We start from the raw sequence: 26,849 nt of genomic DNA on the forward strand, positions 1-26,849 counted from the left end.
GCTGCTCCAAGTGCACATCTGTCCACACCCCCAGGCAAGCACGGATGTTACAACTCTTAAAGCTGCTAAAGCTACATCTCCATCAACCAAACACGAGAGGAAAGTAGATTTTTCTAAAGTGTTATTCTTTAGCTCAGCTTCTTCTGGGCAAAGACACCTCTCCCTGCGTCTACTAATCAAGTCGTTTCTAACCGCTAACAAAACACCCTATCGTAAATCAGAACAAATTCATTTCAATATGTGCATCAATCTCCTTGCCCAACAGTACCCTCAATTTTTTTTACCACAGGTTGCTTATTCTAAATAAGCAACTGGTCACCTCTTTGGTGCTGAAGCCCAAAACCCGCACTCTACCTTCCTCCCGGCTGGCCATGTCCTCGGGGTTGCTCTCGCTGTCGGCCTCGTACCCCTCCTCCTCGCCCGGGAGTTTGACGCCGCAGCACTGGGGCTCCTCCACCTCCTCCGACAGGTCCCCGAGGGGGGTGGCTGACTCCTCCTCACCGGCCTGGTGCTTCTGTCGCAGTGGGAGAAGAGGGATCAAGAGGGCTTCTTCCCCTGCCTTTCTCCAGCGGGCCTTCAGGCTCGTCTCGAAAACAACAGGATGGATTTCTGCTTCTGACTTTCCTTGCCTCCATAACACAGAAGTGCGCCTGCACTTCCTATACACAGTATCGCAATGTCGACACTGCCCCCTAGAAATGTTTAAAATCCTGATCTCTGCAACATGATCATCCAATTAAATTAAGACATGCATCAACTTCTGATCAAATAAGATTAATTCCTTGCCAGGAGAATAGTCGCTTCATTGCATACAGATGTTTAGTCAATTAAACTGTAAGTCAAGAACAAGCTCTTCCAGAGCTGCAGGAATGAGACGACAGCCTTGTAAGCACTTCTGTGTGACACATCAGGGAACCACCTCTTACACAAGATGTGGGCAAGAAAGTCTGGTTGTGCAATGCAAGACTACAGTGCTTCTTTCTTTCCATTGAAAACCACATCTCTCTTTTTTAACCCATGCAGTACAGAAAACCTGTACTGATTTCTTTGGATATTCCAAGAAAAGTCCAAAGCTGTGATCTCCAACTCCTGTGAACAACTCCTGCCCCTGATTTTCTTTTGATTAACAGAGTACTGGCACTCATTTCTGCTGGTCTTGTTTCTGGCACGTTATTAGCGATTTGAGAAGGGATTTGACTCAAATTTCATGGCTCTCTCACAATGACTCATGACAATTGTCACAATGACTTCCTTTAACAGGAGGTAAAAAAGTGCAAGGACAGCTGTTTAAAAAGTTGAAGTGTTAATAGTGAGCGTCGCACATGTGCCTTTACAACAGTGATATTCACCGCTGGTCCTGGAGGTCCTTACCCTCTCCGTTTTCTCCTCAGGGGATTCCGAGCCGGAGGAGACCTCTGCCAGGGCCACGCGGAGCAGGGAGTCGAACAGCGGGAGAGCGAGGTCCGAACTCACCACCCCGGAGTGGGACAGCTGCTCCCGCACCTCGCCGAGGGTCTCCTCCACGGTCAGCTGCTGTGGGAGACCAGACACACGGTGACGCAAGGTGCCCTCAGCAGCCCCGCAAGGACCCCGCCAACGGGTGTTGAACTCCGCAACGGGGAGAGGCCAACTTACAGCCAAGAGAAGTCCAACAACATCAGAATAAAAAACTGGGTAACAAAAAGGGGTATCGCCGCCTTTCCAAAATTTCATAACTGTTTCTCAACAAAGGAAGGGAAGAACATAGGTTTTGTTCATCTCTAATGATTTCAGAAGTCGTAAAGGAGTGAACTACTTTAAAAATGTCATCAAAGAGGGGCTCTGAAACACAAGACTGGAGTCGAGCTGTAATTAATTCAGCTAGTGCTACTGCAGTGATGAGCAACAGCCCAGACCTTGAACAATCCAACAAAACTGCATTAAAAGACACTACAGCAGCAGTAGTGGAAGAGGACACTTAACTTGAAACCACTCAAACAACACGGGGAAGTCAATACCTGAAAGGAGAGCTCTGGTTCTGTTTTCTGGGGTCCCTGGTTAGCACTGTGCAAGCATATTGCCAGCAGAGCTTCCAGGAGCCTGATGCTCTGAAGGGGCCACTCCTCTTCCAGTCTCGTGGCCAAGTCTTTCCCATTGGATGCAATCTGTCCCAGGCTGCAGGCGTCGGCCGGCCCCCGATGGCAGTCGTCCGCCTGGGTGGGCAGCGAGGTGACGGACCCTGCCGGGCGGAGATCCTGCTGGGATGGGCTGGAGCTGCCTTGGGTGTCCCTCTTCTTGGCCTTGCTGTCCTTGGTTCTTAAAGCCAGCTTCTGGATGACCATGATGATGAGCCGGGGGCAGACGTCCAGCCCGCCTAGCTTGTAGAACTGCCTCTGGAAGACAGGGCTGGAGAGGTAGATCCCGCGGCAGGCGGCCCACACGTCTGCTGCCCGGCGGATCTGTTCCTTGGAAGGCAGCACCACGCTGTCGGGGGACAGACAGGGCAGGCGGCCGCCCAGGGGCTCACTGGCCGTGCTGTCGTACCCCGAGGTGTCCTCCGAGTCGTTGGCCGAGTCCCGGTCCGCCTCCGCCTCCTTGCTGACGCACAGGAAGGCCACGCACAAGAAGAGGTTGATGGCGCCGAGGTGGGCCTCGCTCCCGCCTCCTCCCCGGCTGCTCCTCCTGCGCGGGCCGGCCTCCTTCAGCCCCGCGTAGAACCTGCTGAGGTTCTGTGGCCCCTCTCCCGCCGCCCTGCCGCCCGGGCCTGCCCCCTGCTCCAGCGCCTGTGCCTCCCTCTCTCTCTCCCCGGCCTCGGCGGTCTCCGGCTCTCGCAGGGCGCCGGCTGCCGGCTGCTCCCCTGCTGCACTCAGGATCAGAGTCTCAAACACTTTCAGCGCCGACGACCGCACCGGGTCCAGGTAGATCAGCTCCGTCATCTGACTCAAGCCGTTACAGCTCAGGAACTGGTCCCTGATCACCCTGAGGAAGGCACACATCGGCAATGAGACCTCCTGCGGCACGACTCGGCACGACTCGGCACGACTCGGCACGACTCGGCACGACTCGGCAAGTAACAGGATGGACCTGGTTTAAACACAAGTCCAGGATTTAAAACTGACTCAACATGTGTCAAGATGGAGAAAACTTGTGCAAAACCCTGTGCATCTCTCCTGAATCAGTTCCTGTATCAAAATGTTCCTCGGCTGCCTCCTTTGTTGCCTCACCTTTTTATTTGTATAAGTCACTATAAAAGAATTTAGCAAATTACCGAAGAAGCAATCCCTTTTCTAAGAAATGAACCACTGTATTTGTCTTTCAAGACATTCAAAGCTGTCAAAAAGGCTTCAAATAACAACATGCTGTTACTAGATTATACAAGGGAATGAGGGAGCTCCGTTTGTTTAAAAAGCCTGCTCTATGGAATTCTAATCTCTACAAAACACACTCCAGGGAGGACACTCTACACTCAACACAGGACATTTTTTCTCTCAGGTTTTCCTCTAATTTGTAACTTTACTCTTCCTATAACTCTGCTCGCGAGACTGGCTGTCTTGCCCTTTCCGTACCGTTCCTATATCGCCGGCAAACCTGGAAGACAGTGTTCACTGCTGCACTGCTCATGAATAAAAATCCCCTTAGCCACATATTTTACATTAAGGGGAAAAAAGGCAAAATTGTACAGTGCAGGTAACAAAGCACAAGTGAGGAGGTCATCTTATCAGCTTGTGTCAAGTGCACCACATAGTGCTGAAAAAAAAAACTACTTTAATTTAAACTTCATTACCAGCTGCTGAAAATAAAATCAAAACAAAAATATTTTCTCTATTCGAATACTCTATACCTCAATATAATCATTGATAAATTATCATTATGATAATTTGAATTATTTGATGAAAGATCATTATGTTATTTATTTACATTTATTATGTCATTACAGGCCTAATTCATATACCTGCTTTATCAGCCAGCACCCACCAGCAGCAATGCACTGCAGATCAGGTGGGGAAGCTCTGCTTCACTAGATGGATGAAGAAGGAACTTAGCCAATTGCGACAAGAGGTTTAACGGTGTGACACACTCGCCGAGAGTCTGAAATCCTTTAATCGCCGTCACAAGACGTGTGCGCGCGAAGCCAGCTCGGATCGAACGGGTCTTCGGCATTCACCTTCAGCCTGGCCGCTCGCCGGAGGCGGCCACTGGGGGAAGGCGGTCTCACCTGGACTTGAGGAGCGCAGGCAGCGTCTGGAGGTAGACCTGCAGGACCTCCAGGGGCAGGCAGGCGCTGTGGTAGCTGCAGACCTCGGCGCAGGTGGTGGCGATGGCCAGCTGCTGGGCGTGGTGTGCCAGCTCCACTCCCCTCTGGAGGACGGGGCTAAATATGTGGGTGTAGAGCTGCCACTGCACGACCGCATTGCCCCGCTGGGTGAGCTGGCACACGTGCCCGGCGATCTGCAGGCTCAGCTGCCGGTCCTCGCTAAACACCAAGTCCTGGTAGGCCTCCAGGGCGTTCCACTTCCACAACATGTCTTCTGCCCCTCCGCTGGGCAGGATCCCCTGGGGGCGATAGGACGGGCTGGGCGAGGCCGAACTCGGCTCGGCCCCCCCCTCCAGGCTGGGCAGCTGGCTGCCGTCCACCGTGCAGATGTTGCAGGAGGCCTGCCTGGCCTTCTCGGAGGGCTGCCCCCCGCCCAGCTGCTCCAGCACCAGGCGGCTCAGGAGGGTGAGCACGTGGGGCTGGTAGCTGCGCAGGGCCGGCGCCCGGAAGGCGTGCAGCAGAGGCGCCACCACGGAGCGGGGGTCCATGCAGCAGCAGATGCCCACCGCCTGCACGCCGCCCAGGATCTGCAGGCAGGCGGGCCCGCCGGAGGACACGTGCTGCAGGAGGCGGAGGCACTGGTGGGCGCAGGCCGCCAGGCAGCAGCAGCGGTCGGGGTAGCGCACCTGCCCGTCGGGGGCCTCCTCCTCGAAGGGGTTGTGGTGCGCCGGCTGCTTGAAGGCGGAGACGGGCAGGCCCGAGAGGTCCCGGTGGTGGTGGAGGAAGTGCGAGTACTCGCAGCGCCGATGGCGGCGGCGGGCGCACACGGACTGGTGCAGCTGCTCCGACTTGGCCTTCTTGACGGCGCTGACGATCTTCACCACCCCGCCGACCAGGCCCCGGGCCCGCTCGGCGGCCTCCGCGGCCACGCCGGCGTCCCGCGCGCCCAGCCACTCCATCTGCAGCACGGCGTCCTCGAAGAGCTCCAGGCCCCGGTGCTGGACGAACTCGTGGAGGAGCTCCACGGCCTGGCTGAAGAAGAACGGGTTGGGGGCGGAAGCCTGCAGGCATCCCAGCAGCACCTGCAGGACGCCTTCCAGCAGCTCGGGCAGCAGCAGCGCGCGGTGGCGGCTCCGGGAGAAGGAAAAATCGTCCTGCACCTCCCGCAGGGTCTTCTTCGGGCGGGGAGCGAAGGGGTCGGCCTGCCTCTCCAGGCAGCTGCGGATCCTCAGGGTGGCCCGCAGGAGGTCCGTCAGATTCCTCCGCAGGTTGTCCGGCAGGGCCTCCCTCTGGCCCACGTCCACCGCCATGAGGTGGAGAATGGTGCGCAGGAGCATCCTCTGGATCAGGGCCGTGGGCTCCTCCGTCCAGCCAGCCGCCAGGTCCTCTCCTATCCCTCTGCCTCCCTCGCCTTCCTCCCCGCCGCCGCCGCCGCCGCCTGGGCCGCAGCAGTCCCCAAACTCGGCGAGGACCTCGGTCAAGGTGGGCACCACGCTGACGGCCAGGCAAGGGTTGTGATTTAACGTCATGTCGAACTTGCAGACCTTCTCCAGCAGGGAGAGCAGCACGTGGCACAGGTCGAAGGGCGAGTTCTCCATCCGGTTGAAGATGGACAAGGCAGCCGGGTCGCTCAGCGTCTCGGAATCGGAGGGCGGGCCGCCGGCGAGGCGCGGGTGGGCCGCGGTCCTGTCCGCGGTGGTCATGGCGTCCGCGAGGGGCGACGTCGGCGGGGGCGTTCTGGACAAGCGGGGCTGGCCACTCACCAGGTGGCTCGAGATGTGTGCCCTCCGGTACTTGCAACCAGCGCTGATCGTCTTCTCATCGGAATTGGCCTCCGAGTCGGAAGTGGAGAGCTGGGATTTTCGGGCATCCCTCACCGAGTAACGCTGGGCACCCCTGCGCTGGCGCCGGGCTTTCCAGCTGCCGGAGGCGCGCTTGGGGGCCACCGGCACCTCCGAGCCCGTCTTCTCCTGGGCTCCCTTCACGGGGGGGACTCTCCCTTCCCTGCTGAAGCAGACCTCCGCCAGCGAAGGCAGGATGAAATCTGAAACAGTCAACGGAATAAAAAAAATCACCACAGCTGGGGTGAAAATAACCTTATTTGCTGGGGGAATAAAAAAAGATACCCGGAACAACGAAGTGCCACCAAAATGACATTAAAAATGGCTCTTTTTCTTTTTTTTTAAACCCAAGGATGCCCTATCCAAAATGAGCATAATACACAACAAGGACACAATCAAATATTTTGGCAGTGTTAGAAAACAAGTAACATTAATAGTTTAATCGCTATTGCGTTATTAAATTATGAAATAAGGCATGCTGCCCTACCATTTAATGGTAGCAAGACAGTGTGCCCCAAATCAAGGTCTGCATCTCGCCTATGGGATTGATTCACAACTTAAATATAGTAACTAATAAGGTAAAAATGTATGAGGCCCTCGTTAAAAAGGATTAGCAGGCCTTTACTAGAAGCCTGTGTCTCATCAGGGTCAATAACCTCAGTCAGCAACCAAGATTGTAATAATAATCCTGTGCAGCACACAACACCCTGAGCAACAATATTTTAATAACAGTTAACACTAATGAGGTTAGTCTTAACCTTGAGATAATCGAATATATTTATAATACTACAACCTTTTAAAAGAAGACAATGAACAAGATGGATGATTGAAGCATACTGTGCCCAGTTACTGAAGCTCATTTCTAAATACACCTTGCTATATATAGACTCACGCTGAAAAACATTTGCAGATAATAAACTAGCTAATAGCGAGTAACAATTAGCTAACAGCTAATCGAACCTGGTCAAGTTTTATTGGGTGAACTAAAATCTAGTTTATTGGGTGAACTATAATGCCTGCATTATTGATCATGATTGTTTTTAATGTAAAAGTATTTTAAAAAATATAAGGAAAAAAATAAGCGTGTCACAAAAATACTTTCCCTTTTGGTTTTGATTGCTAAGATCTAGAGAATGACCTTAAGAACTCATCGCATGCGAGCAGTTAACCTTTAGACATTTGACAAGCATGTGTCATTAGTCTTTCACTTCCATTTAAATGCAGTAAAACCACATTGCAAGATGCATTCAAGCTTTCTGCTATAAGCTTAGTGACACTATTATAGGAGTGTATGTTAAAATAAAATCACAAAGATTTAAAGACCTCTGCCCCTCCGCCCCCAAATAAAACCAAACAGTTGTATAAGCAGTTGGAGTATAATCTTCCGCTTTTCATGCAAATGCAAGATGTTTCATTTCTTCTCTGGGAAGAACAGGAAGCTCAGGCAGGAGAACACACCAATCCTCAGGTCTAGACTCAATAGCTGGCCTGCATGTTCCAGCTTTATCTAAACTGCTGTTGCAAGAAAAACAGAGTGTGCAGAGGACAAAGCCAAACATCCAGGGTAGTGGGAGGATGGGGCTGGGAGTCTGCTCATTAAGGAATGATAGTTCAATAAATTAAAAGTTTTAGAGCAATATTGTAGAACAATGTAATTCCAGTGCCATCACCAAATCGTTGCCACATAATTTGAATACTTCTCTTTTACTCCATGAGGTTATCTCAGGTTTTTTAGGCTCTTAAAGAATCCTAATCACACCTTGATTATCCAAATCACCTTGAGTGAAAACTATCCCCATATCCCCTTGAATCCACTTGCTTAGCTAAAGATTGTGTATATACGTGTGCTGCCACTGTGTCTGTGGTTAAGTGCTCCATGAGATTAAGGTTGTAGCACCAGGTAACACAGCACATTCACTTCAATGCCCTGATTTGCATGTACTTCTAATACTCAAGATAATTCAATACCAGAAGTACCTTAAGACCCCAAAACCCAGGGCACCTGTAAAGGCAAGTCCACTTTTTAGCATTACTTTAAAGCTGTATGGCAGTTTCCCTATCTCTATCTCTACAACGCCACTGTAAACACAGTTTGAGTGGGAAAACTGCATTTGCTTGTCCACTTGAAGACTCCACAGCCGAAACATTTACGAGCGCGGAATTAACTTTTACTTGTTCATTTTTAGGGAGTCCCCTCTTGTAGACTACCAAGTTTTTAAAAACTTCCAATTTCTGTTAAGGTGGAAGTCCAAAAGGTTTTTGATGCAGAGGGCGTGTCCCCACTTGGGTGAGACCCCAATCACCCTCACCTCGCACATAAACCCTTTTGTTGACACTACAAAGAAAGAGAAATATGGACGGGGGAAAACTGTGCCCCATCAGCAAGGAAACCAAAAATCACCTTCAGTCTTCACATGGATTTTAATGGGAGAATCTTTACTTGATCCATTGCTCTAAATCATGGTGACAATGCAACATCATCGCTTTCGACAGCTCCTGGAGTCTCCTGCCCCCTTAGAGTCAGAAGAGTGGGAGAGTCAGGCTGGGATAAGCAGCTAAGAGCAGCCCAAACGCGGTGCGGATGTCCAGCCAGTGGAAGGGCTTACCTGGGGCTCTCTCCTCCTGCACGGGGATCTTCCAAACCAGAGGCAGCAGCGACAACAGCAAAGTCAGCAGCTCCTCCCTGCAGGTCAGCTCCTGTCCAGGAACAGGCAAAAGAAACGCAGCTTTAGTCCCAGTTCCCAGAGCACAGGTCACAACCGCTTCCCTCAGCCAAACCGCAACAGTAACTTGTCTTCCAGAGGCTGCATTGATTTTCTCCCCTCTCTCTCTCTCCCAGCCGACTGAGCTGCCAAGCACTGTACAGCACGTGCGAATTAAGTACCGCAAGGGTACCGAAAGAAAAAACGAGCTCGACAGCCAACCAGAGCTCTGGGACAGGCTACGTCAGGCCTCTGAGACACTGCTTCCCATAAATACAGTGCCCACCTACCCCCCCCCAACTTTCATGTTTAAAGAATTCCTCACAGGGGAGAGAACATAGCTCCCCAAGTGCGAATTAAAAGTAAATAAAATGCCGCTGCTTCTTCTGTGTCAAGAGACGTGCGACTTGGTTTGAAGGCAAACGGCGGCACGCGCAGCCCACACACCCACCTCCGCGGAGACACCAGGGCCCGCGGGCTGTGCCTCCTGGGACCCTGCTGCGCTCGGCAATGGCACGGCACCCTGCTCGGAGGCGAACAGCAGCCTCACGGCCTGGCTCATTCACCAGATGTCGCAACTCAGCAGAGTAAGCCTGCCAAATCACAGCTCGAATCCGGAGAGGCAGGGTCCAGCACACCGCTACGCATCTCCCCACCACCTAAACCCCCCGTCCTCGCGCTGCTCAAAGCTCAGCACGGTTCTGTTACAGCAATCGCAGCAGGAGCACCCCTTCCAGATAATCACGGAAGTGTTTTACTTGGTCCCACATTTTTAGGGGCTGAATGGTTCTTTCATAGGCCAACATGAAAACAGACTGGCGTCTGGCCATCTGTCATTAGCACTGTGTTCTCTAAGAGCTCAGCATTCGCACTTTGATAGCTACAGTATGGCAAGATGCTGGAAAGCAACTGAAGGTCTTACTTTAATCGTCTTTTATTAATGTCCTGGTTTCTACCAGGTATAATTCTTTTCAAATGTTTTATTTTTAACCTAGGCTGATTTATCTCAGCAGTGAAGAAAGAAGCCACAGTAAGTCAAAAGCTCAGACTTTGATTTACCATTTCTAAGAAAGAAGCTACGCAGGAAGCTAGCAGCAGTATCAGCAGGTTTTATGACAAGGGCCCGAAATTTGAAAAAGACCAAAGACCTCATGGAAGAGCCAATGATCCAGACATCAGACATCCAGACATCAGACACGCATAAAGGTTCGTGATGCATCGCTACTGTCAGGGAAAGATACAGACAAGAGCTGAACACCACCTTCTATAAACACAAGTTGCTTTCCTCACTGGCCATGCAAGGAATTGGGAATGATGGCAGTGTATGTAGTTAGGTGCGACTGGGCTGAAGGGTTGGCCATCCCCCCCGATTGCTGTTGTCTGCCTGGCTGGATAGAGAGGTGACGGACTCAGCCGGACACTGAAATAAGTGTATCCATCGTGTTGAGCGGGTTGTAATGTTATTACGGGGAGACAGTACAATCATTGCTCTCAGAGGATCTACAGTATGTATCCTCCAGCCACAGGAAGGAGGATCAAGAGCTCCTGAAACATGCAAAAACAAAGCTCAAGAAAAACTTGTTCCATACTTTCCCTCTGTTTTTGTTTTTCCATGTTCAGAACGTTCAGAAGTATTAACCCAAGAGTCAGACTGATACAAATGAAAACTACCCAGAAAAGACAGTGGTACTCATAACAAAGAGAGCATTTTGTTTTCTCAGAGCATTTTGATGAACATGATGATTTATAGACTACGTGACAAACAATCTTATAACTATTTTGTGTGGCAAAACAGGAAATCATATGACCATCATATAGCAAAGACTTTTGAAATTTCCATCAGAAATGGGTAAGCAATTCCCAGAGGTACATACAGTATACTGAAAGTAGTATTTATTGTCCATGTCCAGCCTACACACATTTCACTGAAGCTGATTGTTTTCCTTCTGAGAAGACATTCTTAAATATCTGCAATAGGGACTGCATTTATTATCACCAGTTACACAGAATCAATGAATCAGACAAACATAATGAGACAGCATTCGAGGCTAATATTTCAGAAACGCATTTCACAGGTATTCATCATTTGGAGTTAACATCATTCCTTAATATTTTAGAGTATCTTCTGTGATAAAAATCAACAGGGCACTGAGTCCAAGTGCAAGGCCTTTCTTTCATTGTGAAAAATCTATCTGGACGTCTACTGTTAAAAATGAGAGAGGCTGTGACTCATGGATTTTATGTTTAAACAAAGCTTTTCACAAACACTGTAGTCACACTTCCTCCACGGCACACTTCTGCCAGCTCAGAACAACTCAAATAGGACACGCTGGCTGAACTGCCCCAGATCAGTATAAGCTCACTAATTAAATCAGTCAAGGCTTAGGAAAGAGAATTAGTTGCCAGATGAGTCCATTTTACATGAAACAGTGCACAAGGAAGGCTTTTTCTAAATCAGAAATACAGTGTGCAGCAAGGGCAATGAAAGAGTTAAGACTTCCAGTCTGGTATGTGTCAGCGGATCCGTGTTAAAGTCTTATCTGGTGCTCTGATGAGCTTCGGTCAGGTACAGCTCCCAGGTGAAGAGTTACCAGCTATGTGGTGAATAATTCATGGTGCTGCTGGGGTAAAATTCAATCCCAGCCACGGTTTAGAAGTATATCTGATACTCAGTACCACCTACAGGTTTCATCATTTAACAGTATCTTGAGTCGGTACCTAAGCAGAAGATAAAACCTCTGCAGTTTTCCACATTACCATGTGTCTTCTTGTGGATGTGGGAACACGAATACTATGCCATTGTTCAAAAGTGTGTGTTATATGGAAATGTAAACTGCTTCCAGTTGTGAAGAGGCACAATCTCTCACACTTGTCAGCAGAAATGTGTAACCATAGGAAGGCCAGAAAAACAATGTCAACATGACTGACACGTTCCCATGGGCAGAACTGCGCTCGCTGTCATGTATGGTCAAACAGGAGTTGGGTGTTCCAGAATAAAGAAGGACAGCTATACAAACTGGTAAAAAACTATTAGAGGGGAAATTAGGCTGTCACATTTGACAGGAATGCCCAACACAGGGATGACTATAAGTATGAATGCATGAATTGTACATATAAGTGGTTTTGAAATTCTGTAAACTACCGACAGAACGGAGATTCTGGGAGATTTGCAGGGAATGAATACTGAATGAGTGCAAGTGTGTGAGGACTGGAATGAAGGGGAGGCGGAGCCTCACCTGGTCAATGATGGAGTCCAGAGTGCTGAGCAGGAGGAAGCCCCGCCCCCTCACCAGGTACTCTCCCAGTGCCACCATGTGACTCTCCTCTTCCTCCTCCTCCCGCGCCTCCACCTGCTGGGCCACCGCGCTGCACAGCTGGTGCACATCGGTCAGGAACTCCCGGGCCAGGGTGTTACTGGAGCTGCTCATGTCTGAGCTGCAGAGCAAAGGAAAGAGAACAGCGTTCGCTGAAGACTGACTGTCCGTTCACAACCCGAACACGCCGGATATTGCCCATCACAGCATGGTGCATCACAGCAGCAGACTGAATTCTACCTCTCCTGGCAGAAAAGGCCCACATATAGACACCTATTGTGTGTCTCATGGAGAGCAAGCTGGGGTTTGCGAAAAGAAATTCCTAATGCAAGAAATTGTATATGTGTAATAAAGTGATCTTATCTTCTATAAATTGCATCCATCAGACAATGCATACTGCTGACTAGCAAATGAGGCAAGGGTAGAAAAAAGGAAATCTCAAACGAAGGCAAGTAGTGTTATCAGTGCTTCTATTAATCCATGAAACTGGTAACTATCTTAAACCAGGGTTACTTTCCTCTTCAGAGGTGCAGAATATATTTGGGTAGAATTGGGTTTTTAGACATGTATTACACCAATAATACAAGATTCCATTCAAGGCTATATTAGTATACCGGATTGAAATTCTGATCCCCTGCGAGCTCTATATAAACCTCCACCCCTTATTTGGATGCCGCCCGGACTGCAAGAAACAATCGCCTGTCACGAATTCTGAAAATCTTCTCTGAATGATCCTAGTTAGGCCCTCACTGCACTTGAAAACAATGCAGACTTGAAGCTACTGTACAAACAAGAGATGGTCACAGAACTGACAGCTAAGTTCTCACTTACCCGAGATGTTACGCAATGCAATTTTCCGCGTGTGGTCAGAGCGTTTTTCGCCATTTTTAAAACAGGAAATCAAGCGCACCTCACATCGCTGCTTATTACACACGACAAAAAGCACAGCAGTGACACTTGTGAAAAACTAGACTTGACGCTTGAAATTGCAAACAATTGTGCATTTCAAAATTTGCACAGCTCTGCAACCTTTCTCAACAACATGTATCTTAAGCGTTTTTGCTGCTAAAATAATTTTGCAGCAAGTAAACGCGTTTGTCAATGACACCTCTCTGCAATTTATCCAACACTCCATCCATCCTGAGTCTGCAGTGAAGATGTTTTTGTGAGTTAATGAATTTAAGAGACTGGGTATTGGATACGACAGTAGAAGATACAGATAAGATACTGGACACTACACCACTTATGACTCTGTATTAAGTCTTTCCATGCACAGTGTTTCTCAACAACACAAAGTAGAATATGTATAAGTGGATCAAGTACAATCTGATCCAGACATGATGGGTTCGGTTCTGAAAATCTATTTCATGGATTACATTAAACATAACCATCGTGTGCATTTTTGTATTTCAGACATCCACATTTCACATTTCACACAAAACGTGCCACTGAACACATGCCTAAGTAACTATACACACTGCTTAAGGCTTTCTTCAGTGATACATACAGTGATTGAAAGAGTGGTGCCGAAACAGTTATGTAACCTTCTGCTGTAAAGAAGGCATTCTACCAAGCTGCCTTCAATTAAATCAAGTGCGAATTAAATGCAATTTTCTCTATTAAACAAAGAAAAAGATTAGGACCATATCCCACAAGTCTTTACTGCTAAACCCATTAATCTCTCATGTCCGAGCTCCATTCAGTTCGTGCTGCAAAAACAGGATTGTAACATTTCTCAAGGCAAGCTCCACGTCGGACAGGAGGCGGGTTCCTCACTTTTGCCCAAACGCGCCACCAAATAACCGCCAGACACCACGAGCGAGGGCAGAGAAACAGCGACCCGTAACCCACTGCCTTCCCTCCTCTCGCAGCACAAGAGCACCAAGGGCAAAGAGAGGCATTGGACCACGTGAGACACTTGGAAACTTACAAACTTCCCTACCTGCTCTTCTGTTAGCAGACGCAAAATCAAGCAACCCCCCTCCCCACCCCCACCCCCACCCCACTGAAAAAGAGATCAGATATCGGTATTCCTCACTGCGTTCATTCCCGGAGTGTGATCCCCAGGGATCTTTCAGGATTACAGGCTGTACCCACAGACCATCCTGGAGAGCTTAAGACTGAATTTTCTGTTCCCGAGCACAAATTCCATTAAATCGGAATTTAAAATGGAAGCCTTCCAGATTTGGAGATGATCTGAGCATCACATGAAAGCATGTGATGTCACATGGGACCAGCCCGTGAGAACAATACTGCACTAGCCCCATGCATAAGTGTCATGTGTAATATTATTACGACTACTAAGGAAAATCATACATTTTCACAGCAATACGTCCCACAGGATCCTAAAACAAATCTATCTCTAAATAAAAGACACCAGGAGCCCCACTGCATTACAAAGCAGATCAGGTAGGGAAATGAGAAATTATAGTATCAAATGAGTTAAGCAGGAAAAATTTTAAGCCCTACTGTACAAGTGCAGAGTCTAATTTAGCCAGGACAGCCGGGTAATTTAGTGTTACGAACTGTGCCACGAGTTCTTAAATGACCATGCAATCAGAACTTCAGCTTAAAGTCTCATCCTAAGGATGCTACCTCCTGCAGCACAGTGCCCTTGGTCAAAATACTGGCACGTGGGGCTGGAATGCCTGGTTCAGAGGGAACAGCGCCACCTTCTGGTCGGCGAGCACCACTCGCAGCAGCAGCAGCAGCATGAGTTTCCCCTGCAGGTGTCCCGTCCCAGTACCGACCACATCTAGCCTCGTTTCATTTACAAGAACAGGTTACAAAGAAGTAACTGCGATGACTAGAGCTGAGTTTTCTACAAAGGTTTGTATTAATCCCTTCCGAAATCTGGAACCTCCCATTCCCCTCCTCAGCCAGACTCATCTGGTAGGAAGTGTTAATCTGGAAACACAATTAGATCTGTGCTAAGAGGTTAGTAATCCAGTACACTGCAAGTGGTTTGTGTTTGGTTCCACTTGCATTAATAATCAGGGCCCTATGCACACTTTCCAATAGCATTTGATACAGTAGGAGCAAGGTTTCAAGATGGAAAACATTTCTTTTACTTTTCAGCGATGTACACACTCAGCACCGTGCATCAGTTCTTTTTAAAAACGTTCTTTACAATCTTCTCATACATAAACGCTACTTTTCTAAAAAAAGGAATGGAATTATTTATTATTCCATAAAACATAACATATTATAACATAAAAAAGTTAACAGAACAATTGTACTCTGAAGGTTATAGAACCTGTATGGCATGTTATTCATTTGAGGGCATGTGAAAATCTGACTTATCCTTTGCATTTTGAACAGGGGTCACCATGCCACCTCACCAGGACTCCTGAAAAGTGTGACAGGCTGGGGCCTGACGTTTCAGAAGGAAAACATGCCATATGAGATGCAGGTTCCTGGCAGGATTTAAGTTACTTGTGCTCTGCAACGAGAGCCCTGCATAATTGACACTAGCCTCTGGTCGCCCTGCCTCACTAGTGAAACCCCTGCTACCTGCGTGACTATCGTGTTCCTTACGCCTCAACACCAGTCAGAGTTTCACTGGGATACAGCACCACGATAGCTGGCTGAACCAGCAGCGAGATAAACTAGAATAAACCAGGACGCATCAGAGAGCGCAGGTCAACTGGCACTGCACAAAGCTGAACTTACTCCTTAGCTGCATACAATTCCCCAGGTCCTGTGGAACACAGGGTGTCCAGGAATAGCAGTTTACTTTCCAATGCCTGGAGACAGGACAAACAGTAAAGGGCATCCAAATATGATTTTTTTGTAACACTTTTTTAGTCTTGCGATTATGCACACTATAACGTGAACTGTTACCATGCACAGTGATGTCCTGCTGTTGCAGCTAAATACAGTGGGCCCAATATTAAGTGTGTGTGCACTATAACCCACAGAAAGCTGACGGGACTCCTGAAAGACACAGCCAGGTTCTGTTCAAAGCTGAAAACCACATTAAAGGCTACTTTCATTTTAAGTTCACTACCAAAAAAGAACAATAAAAATCTCAATAATTTCATTATATCAAGAAGATAGAAAAGGGCTGTGTGGATTGTTAACTGACGTTGATGTGCGACTGCTTTTCAGAGACCACTTTTATAAGGACAAAAAGAAAAAAAACCTCCAGACTGCAGCACTGAAACTCTGCCGCCCCAGCAGTGTCAGTGTCACAAGCCGATTCACAGCCCTGTGAGCTATCACACCTACCCTCCAGTTATAGCCCTTAACAGGTCAGAAAGCCAAGCTTCAGGTTACAAAGGAGGGCTGTTTGCTCAACGCTCTGTTGTCTTTTTAAAAAGGATAACCAGTTATACGAATTCATCTGATTTTTTAGAAAAATACACTTTCGATTATTTACATATGCAAAGCTAAGCATGGTTAGAGGGTAAGTAAAATATATAAATATCTCTGTTAATATGAAGAATTGAAAGAAAAATTAACTTGCAAAAAGCTTTTCAACTTTTCTTGTCTTTCTTTTGTTCTGTTCAGAAAATATCCAATATCCAATGTGCTCTAAATAAAACAACATAAAAAGATATACCCTTGTCTTTTGTTTGCCTTTTTAAGTGCTTGACCATGCTGTCTACAAGATGTAAATGATGTGTCAACATACAAACCTAAGTTTTATGTATAAATACAGTAATAAGATTCAGGGTGCCACAAATTTATGCAAAGTAAGTGTTCCACCTGCCAGAGCATGTTAAAATAAGAGCACGCCTGTGCAAATTAGTGTAAACTAATTAGCAAGAAAACTTATAACTAATAAACTCACCTGCATGCAATGCCTCACTTGCAAAAGCTTACCAAACAAAATTCCAATCTGGCAAACAGTCTCCCCTCCAGCTTCACAGCCTTTCCCACAAGGTTGCTTCTCATGAAAAGTGGGCTTGTCACGAAAATGTTTCATGACAGTTTCTAAAAGGCCCAGTTGCTCTCGGATATCAGGTCTCGCACCTCCGCTCCCCTGCCAGCCAGCCGGCACTGAGCAGAGGCAGCTCGTACAGCAAGGAGGTGAGAGGTGGCACAAAGCTGAAAAGCAAAAGTGAAACCTGCACAGGACGCTCTTGCTCCTGCTTCACATAGGGCTTGCAGGGCACATAACCAGCCACAGGAAACAGCGGGGCAGCGATTCTGAATCTCGGGACTACGCGTCCAGCCGGACTAACTTCCCTGCATGTTCAGCGAGGAGAGGTCTGTGCCGCGGAGCACCACATCTGTACAGCATTTGCTTTGATTCCTTGCCAGGGATTTGCTTTTTTTGTTCCATGAAATGAGATGGCACACGTGGCTCCTCTTGACTGCACATCCTAGAGAACGCCTGCACTGTGAAAAGCTTTGCGTTTCCTGCATTGTGGTACCTTTCAGGTCAATCTTGGGGAATAAGAAGCAGGGGCCACTTACCGGTGACAGGGCTTCTGGCCCGTAGTCTAATGGCCGAGAACACAGGACGGGGTGTATGAAAACTGAAGGACTGTTTACCACCGGCTCAAGGAAAACCGAAAAGGTTCTACTATTTCATATGAGACAAAAGGGAAGAAAAATGGAAATATACAGCTGTAAAAGTAAAATCCGAATGGTTGCTTAAATATTCAAGTCAGGATTTAAAAAGGGATACAGACGAGGATTCTTGATAAAAATGAAGGGAAGTTTCCAACATTTGGGGCAATCAAAGTGTATCTAAGGGATGTGAAAACATGATGGATACTGTAAATGATTCAAGCTGCCCAGGTTTCAAGTTAATGATAGATATTCATTTAGGAGAGATGTCAGCTGTACAGGCGAGTTTTGCTGCTAAAACGGTGTTTAAGCAAAGAGAAAAAAGGATAATATGCATTTGCATGTACAATTGCCATGCATGGTTATAAATAGGGCTTTCTTCAGCAGATCTGAATTGTATATTCCCTTTCAATTTTCTGCTAATTAATGCAAACATTCACTGTCAGCTAAGAACCGTCTCTCCCTAATACTTCTGAATGTCTGCTGCCTGACAGAACGATTAAACCCAGGATTGGAGAGGAGTAAGAAGCATGCCTAATCTTTGAACTAAAACACTACTGGCTACAGCTTAAATCTTCTTACTTAAGGATTTAGGTTTTCATAATGACCGTGATGCATTTCTCTCCTTACATTCACATAATATGAAAATTATGCTCTATTTCTCTTTCTGTAAAAGTATAACCTATAATTTCTCTCCTTGATAAGCTGTTGAGGTTAACATCACCCTTATTGCAGGTCAGAGTACAGGGTGGAAAATCAAGCTAACAGATAGGCAATGGTGATAAAGATAGAAGAAAATCTATTATAGTTTTTAGAGCAATACAAAAGGCTGCTATTTAGGCTGTCTTGTTACGATCTGCTGTTACATCTCACACAGCTCCCTTGATGAGTGGAGCTTTATCTTTTTGCGTGATCTTGGATGAAGAGCTCACATTGCATCTCATAGCAAATGCATTTTAATCTGCATGCAGATTGATCACAAAAACCAAATTAAATTCTGTGGTCACTTGACTTTTTGAAGATTGAGATTTAAAAGATGCCTGGTCTGTTTTGCACAGGAGAGGCTCCACAGTGAAGCCGTACTGTGCAGTGAATTCATGTATCCCAGCACGGCAACTTCAGTTATAATAATAATAAACTTTATTTTATATAACGCCTTTAAAGGTTGCTTCTCAAAGCGCTTTATAGAATGACAAAAGCAACAACAACCATTAAAAATAAAGAATAAAAAATACAGAAGATAAACACAATGAGAATATGCAGAGGAGACAGCAGATGGTAGTACTAAAACAGTAGGAGCAGAGGGGTAAAGAGTGGAACCAGATAAATAAAGACTCTTCTAAAGAAGTCTGGATTTGTAAGAGTTTAGAGAAGGTGACTCTCTGATATGCCCCTAAGCTCTGGAACTCATATCAGAGCATAACAGGAGAAGGCCCTGTCACCCATAGAGTGGGGGACAGCCTTGGGGGACAGTTAGGAGACAGTTAAAACTAAAGCTAAAATGAAAGAGGTTAAAACAAGAAGAGAGGGTTCTGCTTGTATCGTTGAATGATGCTCACAGGATACTCCTTCATCAATAATCTCATTATTTCATCTGGTCTGTTTTCAGTAGGATCAGCTCCCTATACCCCAGTGCTATGCAGTGTAACTAGTAATGAAGTAACAATGCATCTCAAAAAGAATCCCTTGATTTCTGATAACTGCTCAGTCCAATGCAGGGTCATGGACCTCAACCCAAAACGAGACCACGAGTGCACGGCCGGGTAGGTTACATGTCGGACAGACACCATCCACACGTCCTATCAAAAGCCACCAGAGCACCAGAACAGATAAGATAAGAAGCTCAGCTGCACTGCAAAATAATATAAGCTGAAACAGGTTCATGTCACGGAGCCCCAGGGCGCCAGAAGCTCTGACTTCATTACTAAAACCACGGTGCTTAAGGTGAGCTGCACTATATTTTTCAGAGAAGGGGTTCCCAATTCTCTTTCCAGAGACCCAGACACCTCCGGACTTAACTTCACTCACCAGAGAAGTTTCTTTTTCATTTGAAAGTCAGGGATTTTAAGTTGCTAATGAAACACGGTAGATAAAAGGCAACTTCCAAAATGTCCTAATAGCAAAAAACAACAATGAAATGATGAAAACTAATCTTATTATCAGAATAATTATGGGTTCAGCTATGTAACTGAAATCTTGACTGGAACACAAAAACAGATAAGTGTGCCTGCAGTAGCAGGCCTGGGAACCCTATTTTAGACACTTCATACTAAACCAATTTAAATTCACAACTGTGAGACTTCTATTAGTATTTTTAGTTTAGACCACAGCAATATAAACTACAGTACATCTACTGCAATTACTGGCACAATACAGTGTGTAGACCACAGGATTAAGAAGTAACAAAACAAAGACCTTATCATGTTTATGATATAAGCAACCAGATATACAATTCCAGCCTTATAGGAATATCCTCCACTGTCTATAGAAAATCTCTATATAAACTGTAGTTTGCTTATGACTTATCCTTATGCCTTTAGAACTGAACTTCTAAATTGTTGCAAACGCGACCGCAATGGAGAGGCCAGTAATTGAAACAAAACTGGCTCAAAATCAGCTTAAAATAACCTAGGGGGCCATAAATCGCCTTTATAAATCTGGACAGTCTCAACACGTTCAGTAGGTGCTTATTCAGCGGGCAGCTGACCGGACAAGAGTGCATCTCGAAGGGGGACACACTTCGGAGAGTCACTCCAGCAGGACCGCACTGGAGTGGTGCTTCGTCACCTCACTCGCAGCACCAAAAGAAGAGACAGCTAACCCCAGTTCCAGTCACCAGCCACATCTTCAAACATAGGACAAATCAGCTGCAGAAAAAAAGGCACCTACCAGAACTTCACAGCATCCTTGGAATCTGGATTGTTGATGTGTCGGACGCAGTGGAACAGGCACAGGAAGCGTTCTAAGCACTGGAGGGTGACCTGCAAAGGCAGAATAAGCTCCTTTCAGGGACAGTTCTTTAGGCAAAGTTATACTCTGCTGTACAAGCCCACAGACCTGAAGTGCTCACCAGCGTCTAGGAAACAGGCGCCTCTTTAGTGTTCCCGTGAGGTCTTCATTTAATACGTTTAACAAGTGAGATCAATGAATACGGCTGTCAGGAGGAGTGGAGGAAAGAAGAAACTGGCCTCTTAAAATGAGTCGCATACTGAGACTCGGACACTCCTGCAACATGTGGGAACTTCCTACAGCACTTTGTGGACGGCGCATTCCCAGGGGACTGAGGACTCTTCTTTCTGTACAAAAAATTACTACAAGGGATCATGCACTCTAAATGTAATCAATCGGCGAACACAAATGAAAAGTTTCAAGCATCTGGTCAAATGGAATACTTTCCCTATCTAGCCTTTCTTTTTTGGGGGGGGGGGTTGGGGGGCGGAGTCACAAGCCCCTAAGACGGTCAACATTCTTTTGAAAATGATTGTGAAACTGCCTCAAGCTACACACAGGCTGCTTTCATTGTGTGGTTTTCGCCGTTTGGGTTTCCATGAGATTAGCTCGACACGATTCCTTACAACCCGAAGGATCCCAAGACGCCACAGGAGAAGATCAAGGAGGAGGCTGAATTGAAGCGAGGTAAGGAATGTGTGTTACAGTGGCTCAAGACATTAGCTGAAGCACTATAATTTCCACTGGGGGCCCAAAGAGGGAGCCATTTCCCCTACTACTGCAAAAGTAACACCTACGCAGACCCACCTGTATAATTTTCAAAAGGATGCTGCAAACAATCATTGAAAGGAGAATTAAAGCATTATGGCGCATTATAAAGTAAATACTCTGTTTTAGCATGGACTTTTTTTAAAGTATGTGGATTTTTTATATTGAGTTCATGATTTTGGCATGATACTGTGGGTCAGTCATAACGATGATAGTCCTCATCACCTGAATGTTTTCCGTCAGCAATAAATTTGACATGTTGTGTATCAGGTCTGATGCACAACAAGAAAGTAACCAATAAGGTCTGCTTATTAAAAAAAACACTTTCGTGCTGCCAGTATACTAGAGGCCGGATGAAGTGCTGCCATCAACATGTAGGTCAACAGACCTCACTGGACTGTGGCCACCAGCTAACACAATATATTTCTAAAAAAACTACACCCCACCCCACCCCCCCATGTGGTGCACGCAAACTTAATGCAGTACAAATCTGACACCTGAGAGCTCCGAGAGGAAAGTAAAAGTGTCAGACCAAGATCTTAGCAAAACACACTATGGTTTAACAACTTCCTCTGCAGAAATCCCTACAATAAACCTCAAACACTGGCACCACCCTTAATTTGCAGACATGGAAATCTTACAAAAAGAGGCACCGTTTGGGTAATATTCTTGCCATCCGGAGCACTTCTTCCAATATTAGACATCTGTTCTCTACAAGCTAGCTGTATTACATTTCTTCTTATTCTTTGAGAAAATGAAAAATGTTCAGAGCAAACTATTTAAATATCAGCCATATACTATTAAGACAGCCCACTGTGTTTTTCTGGTATCCATACACTCTCAGTTCCTGCTGCACTGACTACAGCCTCTGTTTAATATGGAGTTATGTGGTGCCTCTACATGAGGAAACAAGAGAATCCTACACAGATCTGCTGTATCACAGAGGCTTCCTGTTCAACTCACTGTGTTGCAGACTGACAGTACGGCCCACCAATTTCAAATTAGTAAAGGAAATTATGATTCAGATCATTCAGATAAATAAAACACCTTATTTATTAATAAAATGTTAGATCTTAGCTAGGGTAAGTGAGTATTTGTACAATATTTGAAGTTTTATTTCAAGAATCCTAAGGAAATATAACAAAAATATAACCAGAGGCCTCAAAATTCACCTATTCCAACTTAAAATGAGTTGCACATCCACAGCAACTCTCACAAGGTTTCAGATAGTACAGGCGTTATATCCTAAGGGTGCAAAACCTTTTGAACAACAACAACACTGGAATAACAAATCAGCAATTTCAATTCTCTAGAGAATGTCCCTTCAAGTCAATACACTGAGACCACTTTTCTTTCAGACCTGCCTTCACCCAAACATTGAAATGGTCTTTTCTCAAATATTTAAAGCACATTTCAATCACTGAGCTGATCCGTCTCAGACACAGGGGTTCATTGTAAAAAGTCCCTGGAACACTGTTTTTTAAAGGACAAGGTAGTTTAATGGTGAAGTGCAGGACATCATAACCCAAAGACTGACCCCGACCTGCAGGGTGTTCGCAGCTTGAAAAGAGAAATGTACTAAAATGCACATTTCAGTATCCTCTACTTTACTATGGAAATTAGACAGGCTAATGAAAGGCCTCGATCAGTAATCAGATGCGATACATACAAAGGTGCATAACTTTCTGCGCAACCCTCCTGGGCTGAATTTATGGGTTTAGAAACAGAGCACACCCTTTATGAAAGGCCAAAATTAAGAACCATGCTGACGTCCTGTCCAGTCATCACCCAGGGGGTCAGCAGCACCGAGAGGTATGATCACAGCAACAGCAGAAGTCCCTTGCACATTTCCTTTGTGACGTGAGGACAGGTTTGCCTTTTCCATTCGTTTTTGTGCTCAAAACGTACTCAGGAGACACGTTTGAATAATGAAACCATGAACTTCTGACTGGGGAACTCGGGAGGCGGATGACAATAATTAATTACGTACTCAACTGCAACTGTGTGGTCATGTTGCATTCCTCAGGATGTGTAAAAATAGTCTGCCTCCTGTTCCACGACAAATTAAGCAGCTGCTGAACCAAACTTGCATCATCAAAAGTTTAAATGGGAATTTTCCAGAAGCAGTAAAATACAAGATCTGATTAAATATCCCTGGCCTTAATAAGCAGGAAAAGGGCTGATTCAATTTGCCTACTATGCAACACATGGCAGAAGTGATGGATTTTGATTATAGCCTTGTATAGCTATACAGTATCACTTCTTTGAGCAAAATTATTCAGTCAAAGCACAGTCTTAAATTACATGTGTTTACATTAATGTTCCAGAACAAGTGGATTTATCTGGTGAATTTGGGACATTCCAGTGTAAACTGTGTGCCAATCAGCTTCATTTTCACACTGCTGCCTTCCCACAATGCCTCATTCAGACACTAAGTATCTAAACAGAAGCACGAACAAGAAACTTTACTAAACTGCCCTACAGGGCAGATTCTCAGCCCCAGAGGTATTTATTTCATACTTGCCTATGAAAACTTTTCTTGGTGTTCTTTTGTCACCCTCCTCTGCAAAGATACACATCTAGTACTGGAAAATCGATAACAATTGTCTGGGAAACAGTCATGGATCTATGATATTTGCAAAAACAAAAAGTGGTCTCATAAGAAGGTAGTTGTGGTCCTGTGGAAAACAGCATAAAGTTCTGACACATATTCAGATATTTCAGCAAACACGTTTTTATTCATGTGAAAGGAACATAACAAAGCAGAGAAAAGGAAAGCCAACAGCTCCTGACTGTAACATGGAAAATGGATGCTGTCAGATTTGTACCGCATCTCTGCTGATGTGAAAAGATCTCACTTTCTGTGTCCCTGAAACACTCGTACTGTTTACTTCTCGTGCATTTTCCCCTCGCAAACGTCCCGTCTGGTTTCCGGATACTGCAGTCTGACCACATCTCAGGATGTGTTGCCACATTTTAGAGAGGAAAAGGAAGGCAGACCAACAGCTTTCTGCAGCAAGAGGTTGTGAACAATGCCAGAGAAACGCATAGCTGGGTCTTTCAGCTCCTAAGCACACCAAAGCAAGTGCTGTTTGAACAGTTTGAGCCAAACGGCAATAATTATCCACAAACCACATGATCAGAGCTGGCTTCTCTTCTCTATCTGAGATACAATGACAGGGAGCATGATGGCATGAGTTGGGTTTTGTTTTTAAAAACATAATCAAGTCATGATTTTTTTAATACAATATATATTGCACTCCACATCATGTGGAACTCATAGTCCATGAGGATTCTGATGCTTCCTCTTATGAAAGCACATGGTTTGATCAAATCACATAATTTCCAGTGGACTGCCAGCAATTGAGGGGTCACTGCAAACATTTGCGGTTTGTATTTATGCTGTTTCAAGACCTTTTCCATTCCTGGCCTGCTCAAGCTGTCCTTTATCAACATTAATCTTGGGCTGTCTTGGCCTCGACCATGGAGAGGAGCCCTGAGACACAGTTCTTGCATGCTGGATTCTCAGTTTGCTCAATCGCCTGCAATTCACTTAAGATCAGTTCACTCTTCACATCGGCCCTGCACAGGAGTCATTCTCCAGTGCACTCAACACAACGCAAAGCTTTCTCAACACCAAAGACTTCACCACCACCCTACTCTCATTAGCTAGACAGCACAGGGATGGCAGACTATTTTTAAAAGGGGCAAACCAGATAAAAATACAAAGTCTACATTAGTCAAGGCCCAGGGTCACAACAGACGGTGCATGAACACAGTAAATACACCAGCCCTCTGTGGTGCAAAAACAGGCTTTAGTTTAAGGCACAGAGTAAAGGAAGATTTCTCAAAGTGTTGTTTTACTTCATATGCTTTTCTTGTGCATGATTTGTTGAAACAGAAAAATACATTTTTTATAAAAATTAAAATACTGTTTCTATGATTGGTAACCATCGTTCTTGGCTAAATAAAAACATTTATTACCAGGTGGTTTCATATATTACCCGCATGTTGTATGTTATTACATTATAGTACTGTTTTACTGTTAATGTATTATGATTTTTATTAGTTAGTGCCAACTGGAGGAGAGGCACATCCCTCTGATGTCAATACAAATGAATTACATCCTTAAGCAGGCTGTGCTATGCCAACTGTGTGCCAAGTTAAATGTGCCCTTTTATTAAGATGGTACAATTGAACAGTTAAACTGCATCGAGAGACCAAACTTGATCAAGAGAAAGAAGTAAGCAGGCTTCCTTAATTATCCACGGGGGCTGTCATTGACCACAGGAAGTCTGACTTAAACCACTTTCTGACCAGGCTGAAGTGACATGCTTTTCAATTTCAGGAACAGGGATCAGAAAAAAAAGGATAAATCTCAATAAACTGCTCAACCTGGGCTGCACTATGAATCCTTCACAGCGATATGAATGAACGAGCACCCAGTAAACCAGCACCAACAAATCCAGCTGACAGATTGCCTCCAGCAGACCTCATCTCACCGTTTCAACAAACAAGCAGCCGCCATTTTGAAACCACTCCACACCTGATCAACAGGATGTTTATTCACAGGAAGTGCTCGTCAATTTTTGATTTAGTTAGATTAACAAAAATATGGTGACTGTTATCGGGCACTCTGAAAAAGCATCAACTTTTTATGTACGTTTACCGTTTCTTCTGCACTTACGCAGCCACAATGACTAACTTTGAGCTTGGAAAAAAGGATAAATAAGAGGAAACTATGATGCTGAGATTACTCACTTTGAAATAAAACTAAGTTGCAGACTAAATTTACATTCTCAGAGCCCAGGATAGTGTTTGATGAGCCAGCCCAACCCACCACCATCACAAACACACAAACAATGCAGACAGGACCACTGTTGTTAACCTACCATGAATAGTTAACAAAAGAAGCTTAGTCACTGGAACAGTATCTAACCTAATCTCTTTATGCTACCTTTGCCGTTAGCCTCTATATGATTATCAATGACCCTGTTCAGATAAGCTGACGAATATAGGATAAATGAAAGAAATTATGATTAATGCATTTGACTGATGCTTTTTTTCCAGAGCAACTCCCATTCCTGCCAATTTATAGCACTGGATATTTTGCAGGAGCACTCTGAGCAAAGCACCTTGTGCAGGGGAGCAACAGCAAGTCCAGAGCCCTAATCCGCAGGGTGTGAAATGTAAAGAATGTGCCCATCTTGGCACTGTTAAGATGTTAAGACTGGTAGCACTGTTGTGGTGCTTTGAAAAGATTCTGCGTCTGGAGTGAAAGCTCAGTGGTTGAGCGCAAGTCCACATTTGAAGCAAGAAGAAGGAAATGTTCTTTGAACACGAAATAGTGCCACCACATCCTGCGCCACACCACACACTTTATACCCACTGCCCTACAATCGCTGCCATCTCGGTCATCAAGCAGCGCTGCTAGCAGGATAGAGGGGCATCTGTGTGCACCACCACAAAGAGGCGAGGTCACATCGCAACTAGCACCTCCTCTTCTTCAGAACAGTCTGCG

At 45.7% G+C, this 26,849-nt stretch overlaps 1 protein-coding gene across 6 annotated transcripts in view; it reads right to left on the minus strand.

The window, feature by feature from the left end:
- lyst (lysosomal trafficking regulator) overlaps positions 1–26,849 on the minus strand; it is an 88,930-nt gene that overhangs the window by 45,845 nt on the left and 16,236 nt on the right. For 3 of the 6 annotated variants that reach the window (XM_069179926.1, XM_069179923.1, XM_069179927.1), the window contains 7 exons: positions 20,501–20,592; positions 12,014–12,212; positions 8,682–8,772; positions 4,196–6,278; positions 1,998–2,958; positions 1,372–1,533; positions 355–514 (listed from right to left, as the gene is read on the minus strand). In XM_069179926.1, coding sequence (XP_069036027.1) covers positions 355–514; positions 1,372–1,533; positions 1,998–2,958; positions 4,196–6,278; positions 8,682–8,772; positions 12,014–12,212; positions 20,501–20,592 — 3,748 coding nt within the window. Of the gene's footprint in view, positions 1–354; positions 515–1,371; positions 1,534–1,997; positions 2,959–4,195; positions 6,279–8,681; positions 8,773–12,013; positions 12,213–20,500; positions 20,593–20,681; positions 20,873–26,849 lie in introns of those variants that run through there. The other 3 variants (XM_069179928.1, XM_069179924.1, XM_069179925.1) reach the window with 3 other exon arrangements.

Source organism: Lepisosteus oculatus, chromosome 17 (assembly GCF_040954835.1).
Source record: "Lepisosteus oculatus isolate fLepOcu1 chromosome 17, fLepOcu1.hap2, whole genome shotgun sequence".
Classification (NCBI taxonomy): domain Eukaryota; kingdom Metazoa; phylum Chordata; class Actinopteri; order Semionotiformes; family Lepisosteidae; genus Lepisosteus; species Lepisosteus oculatus.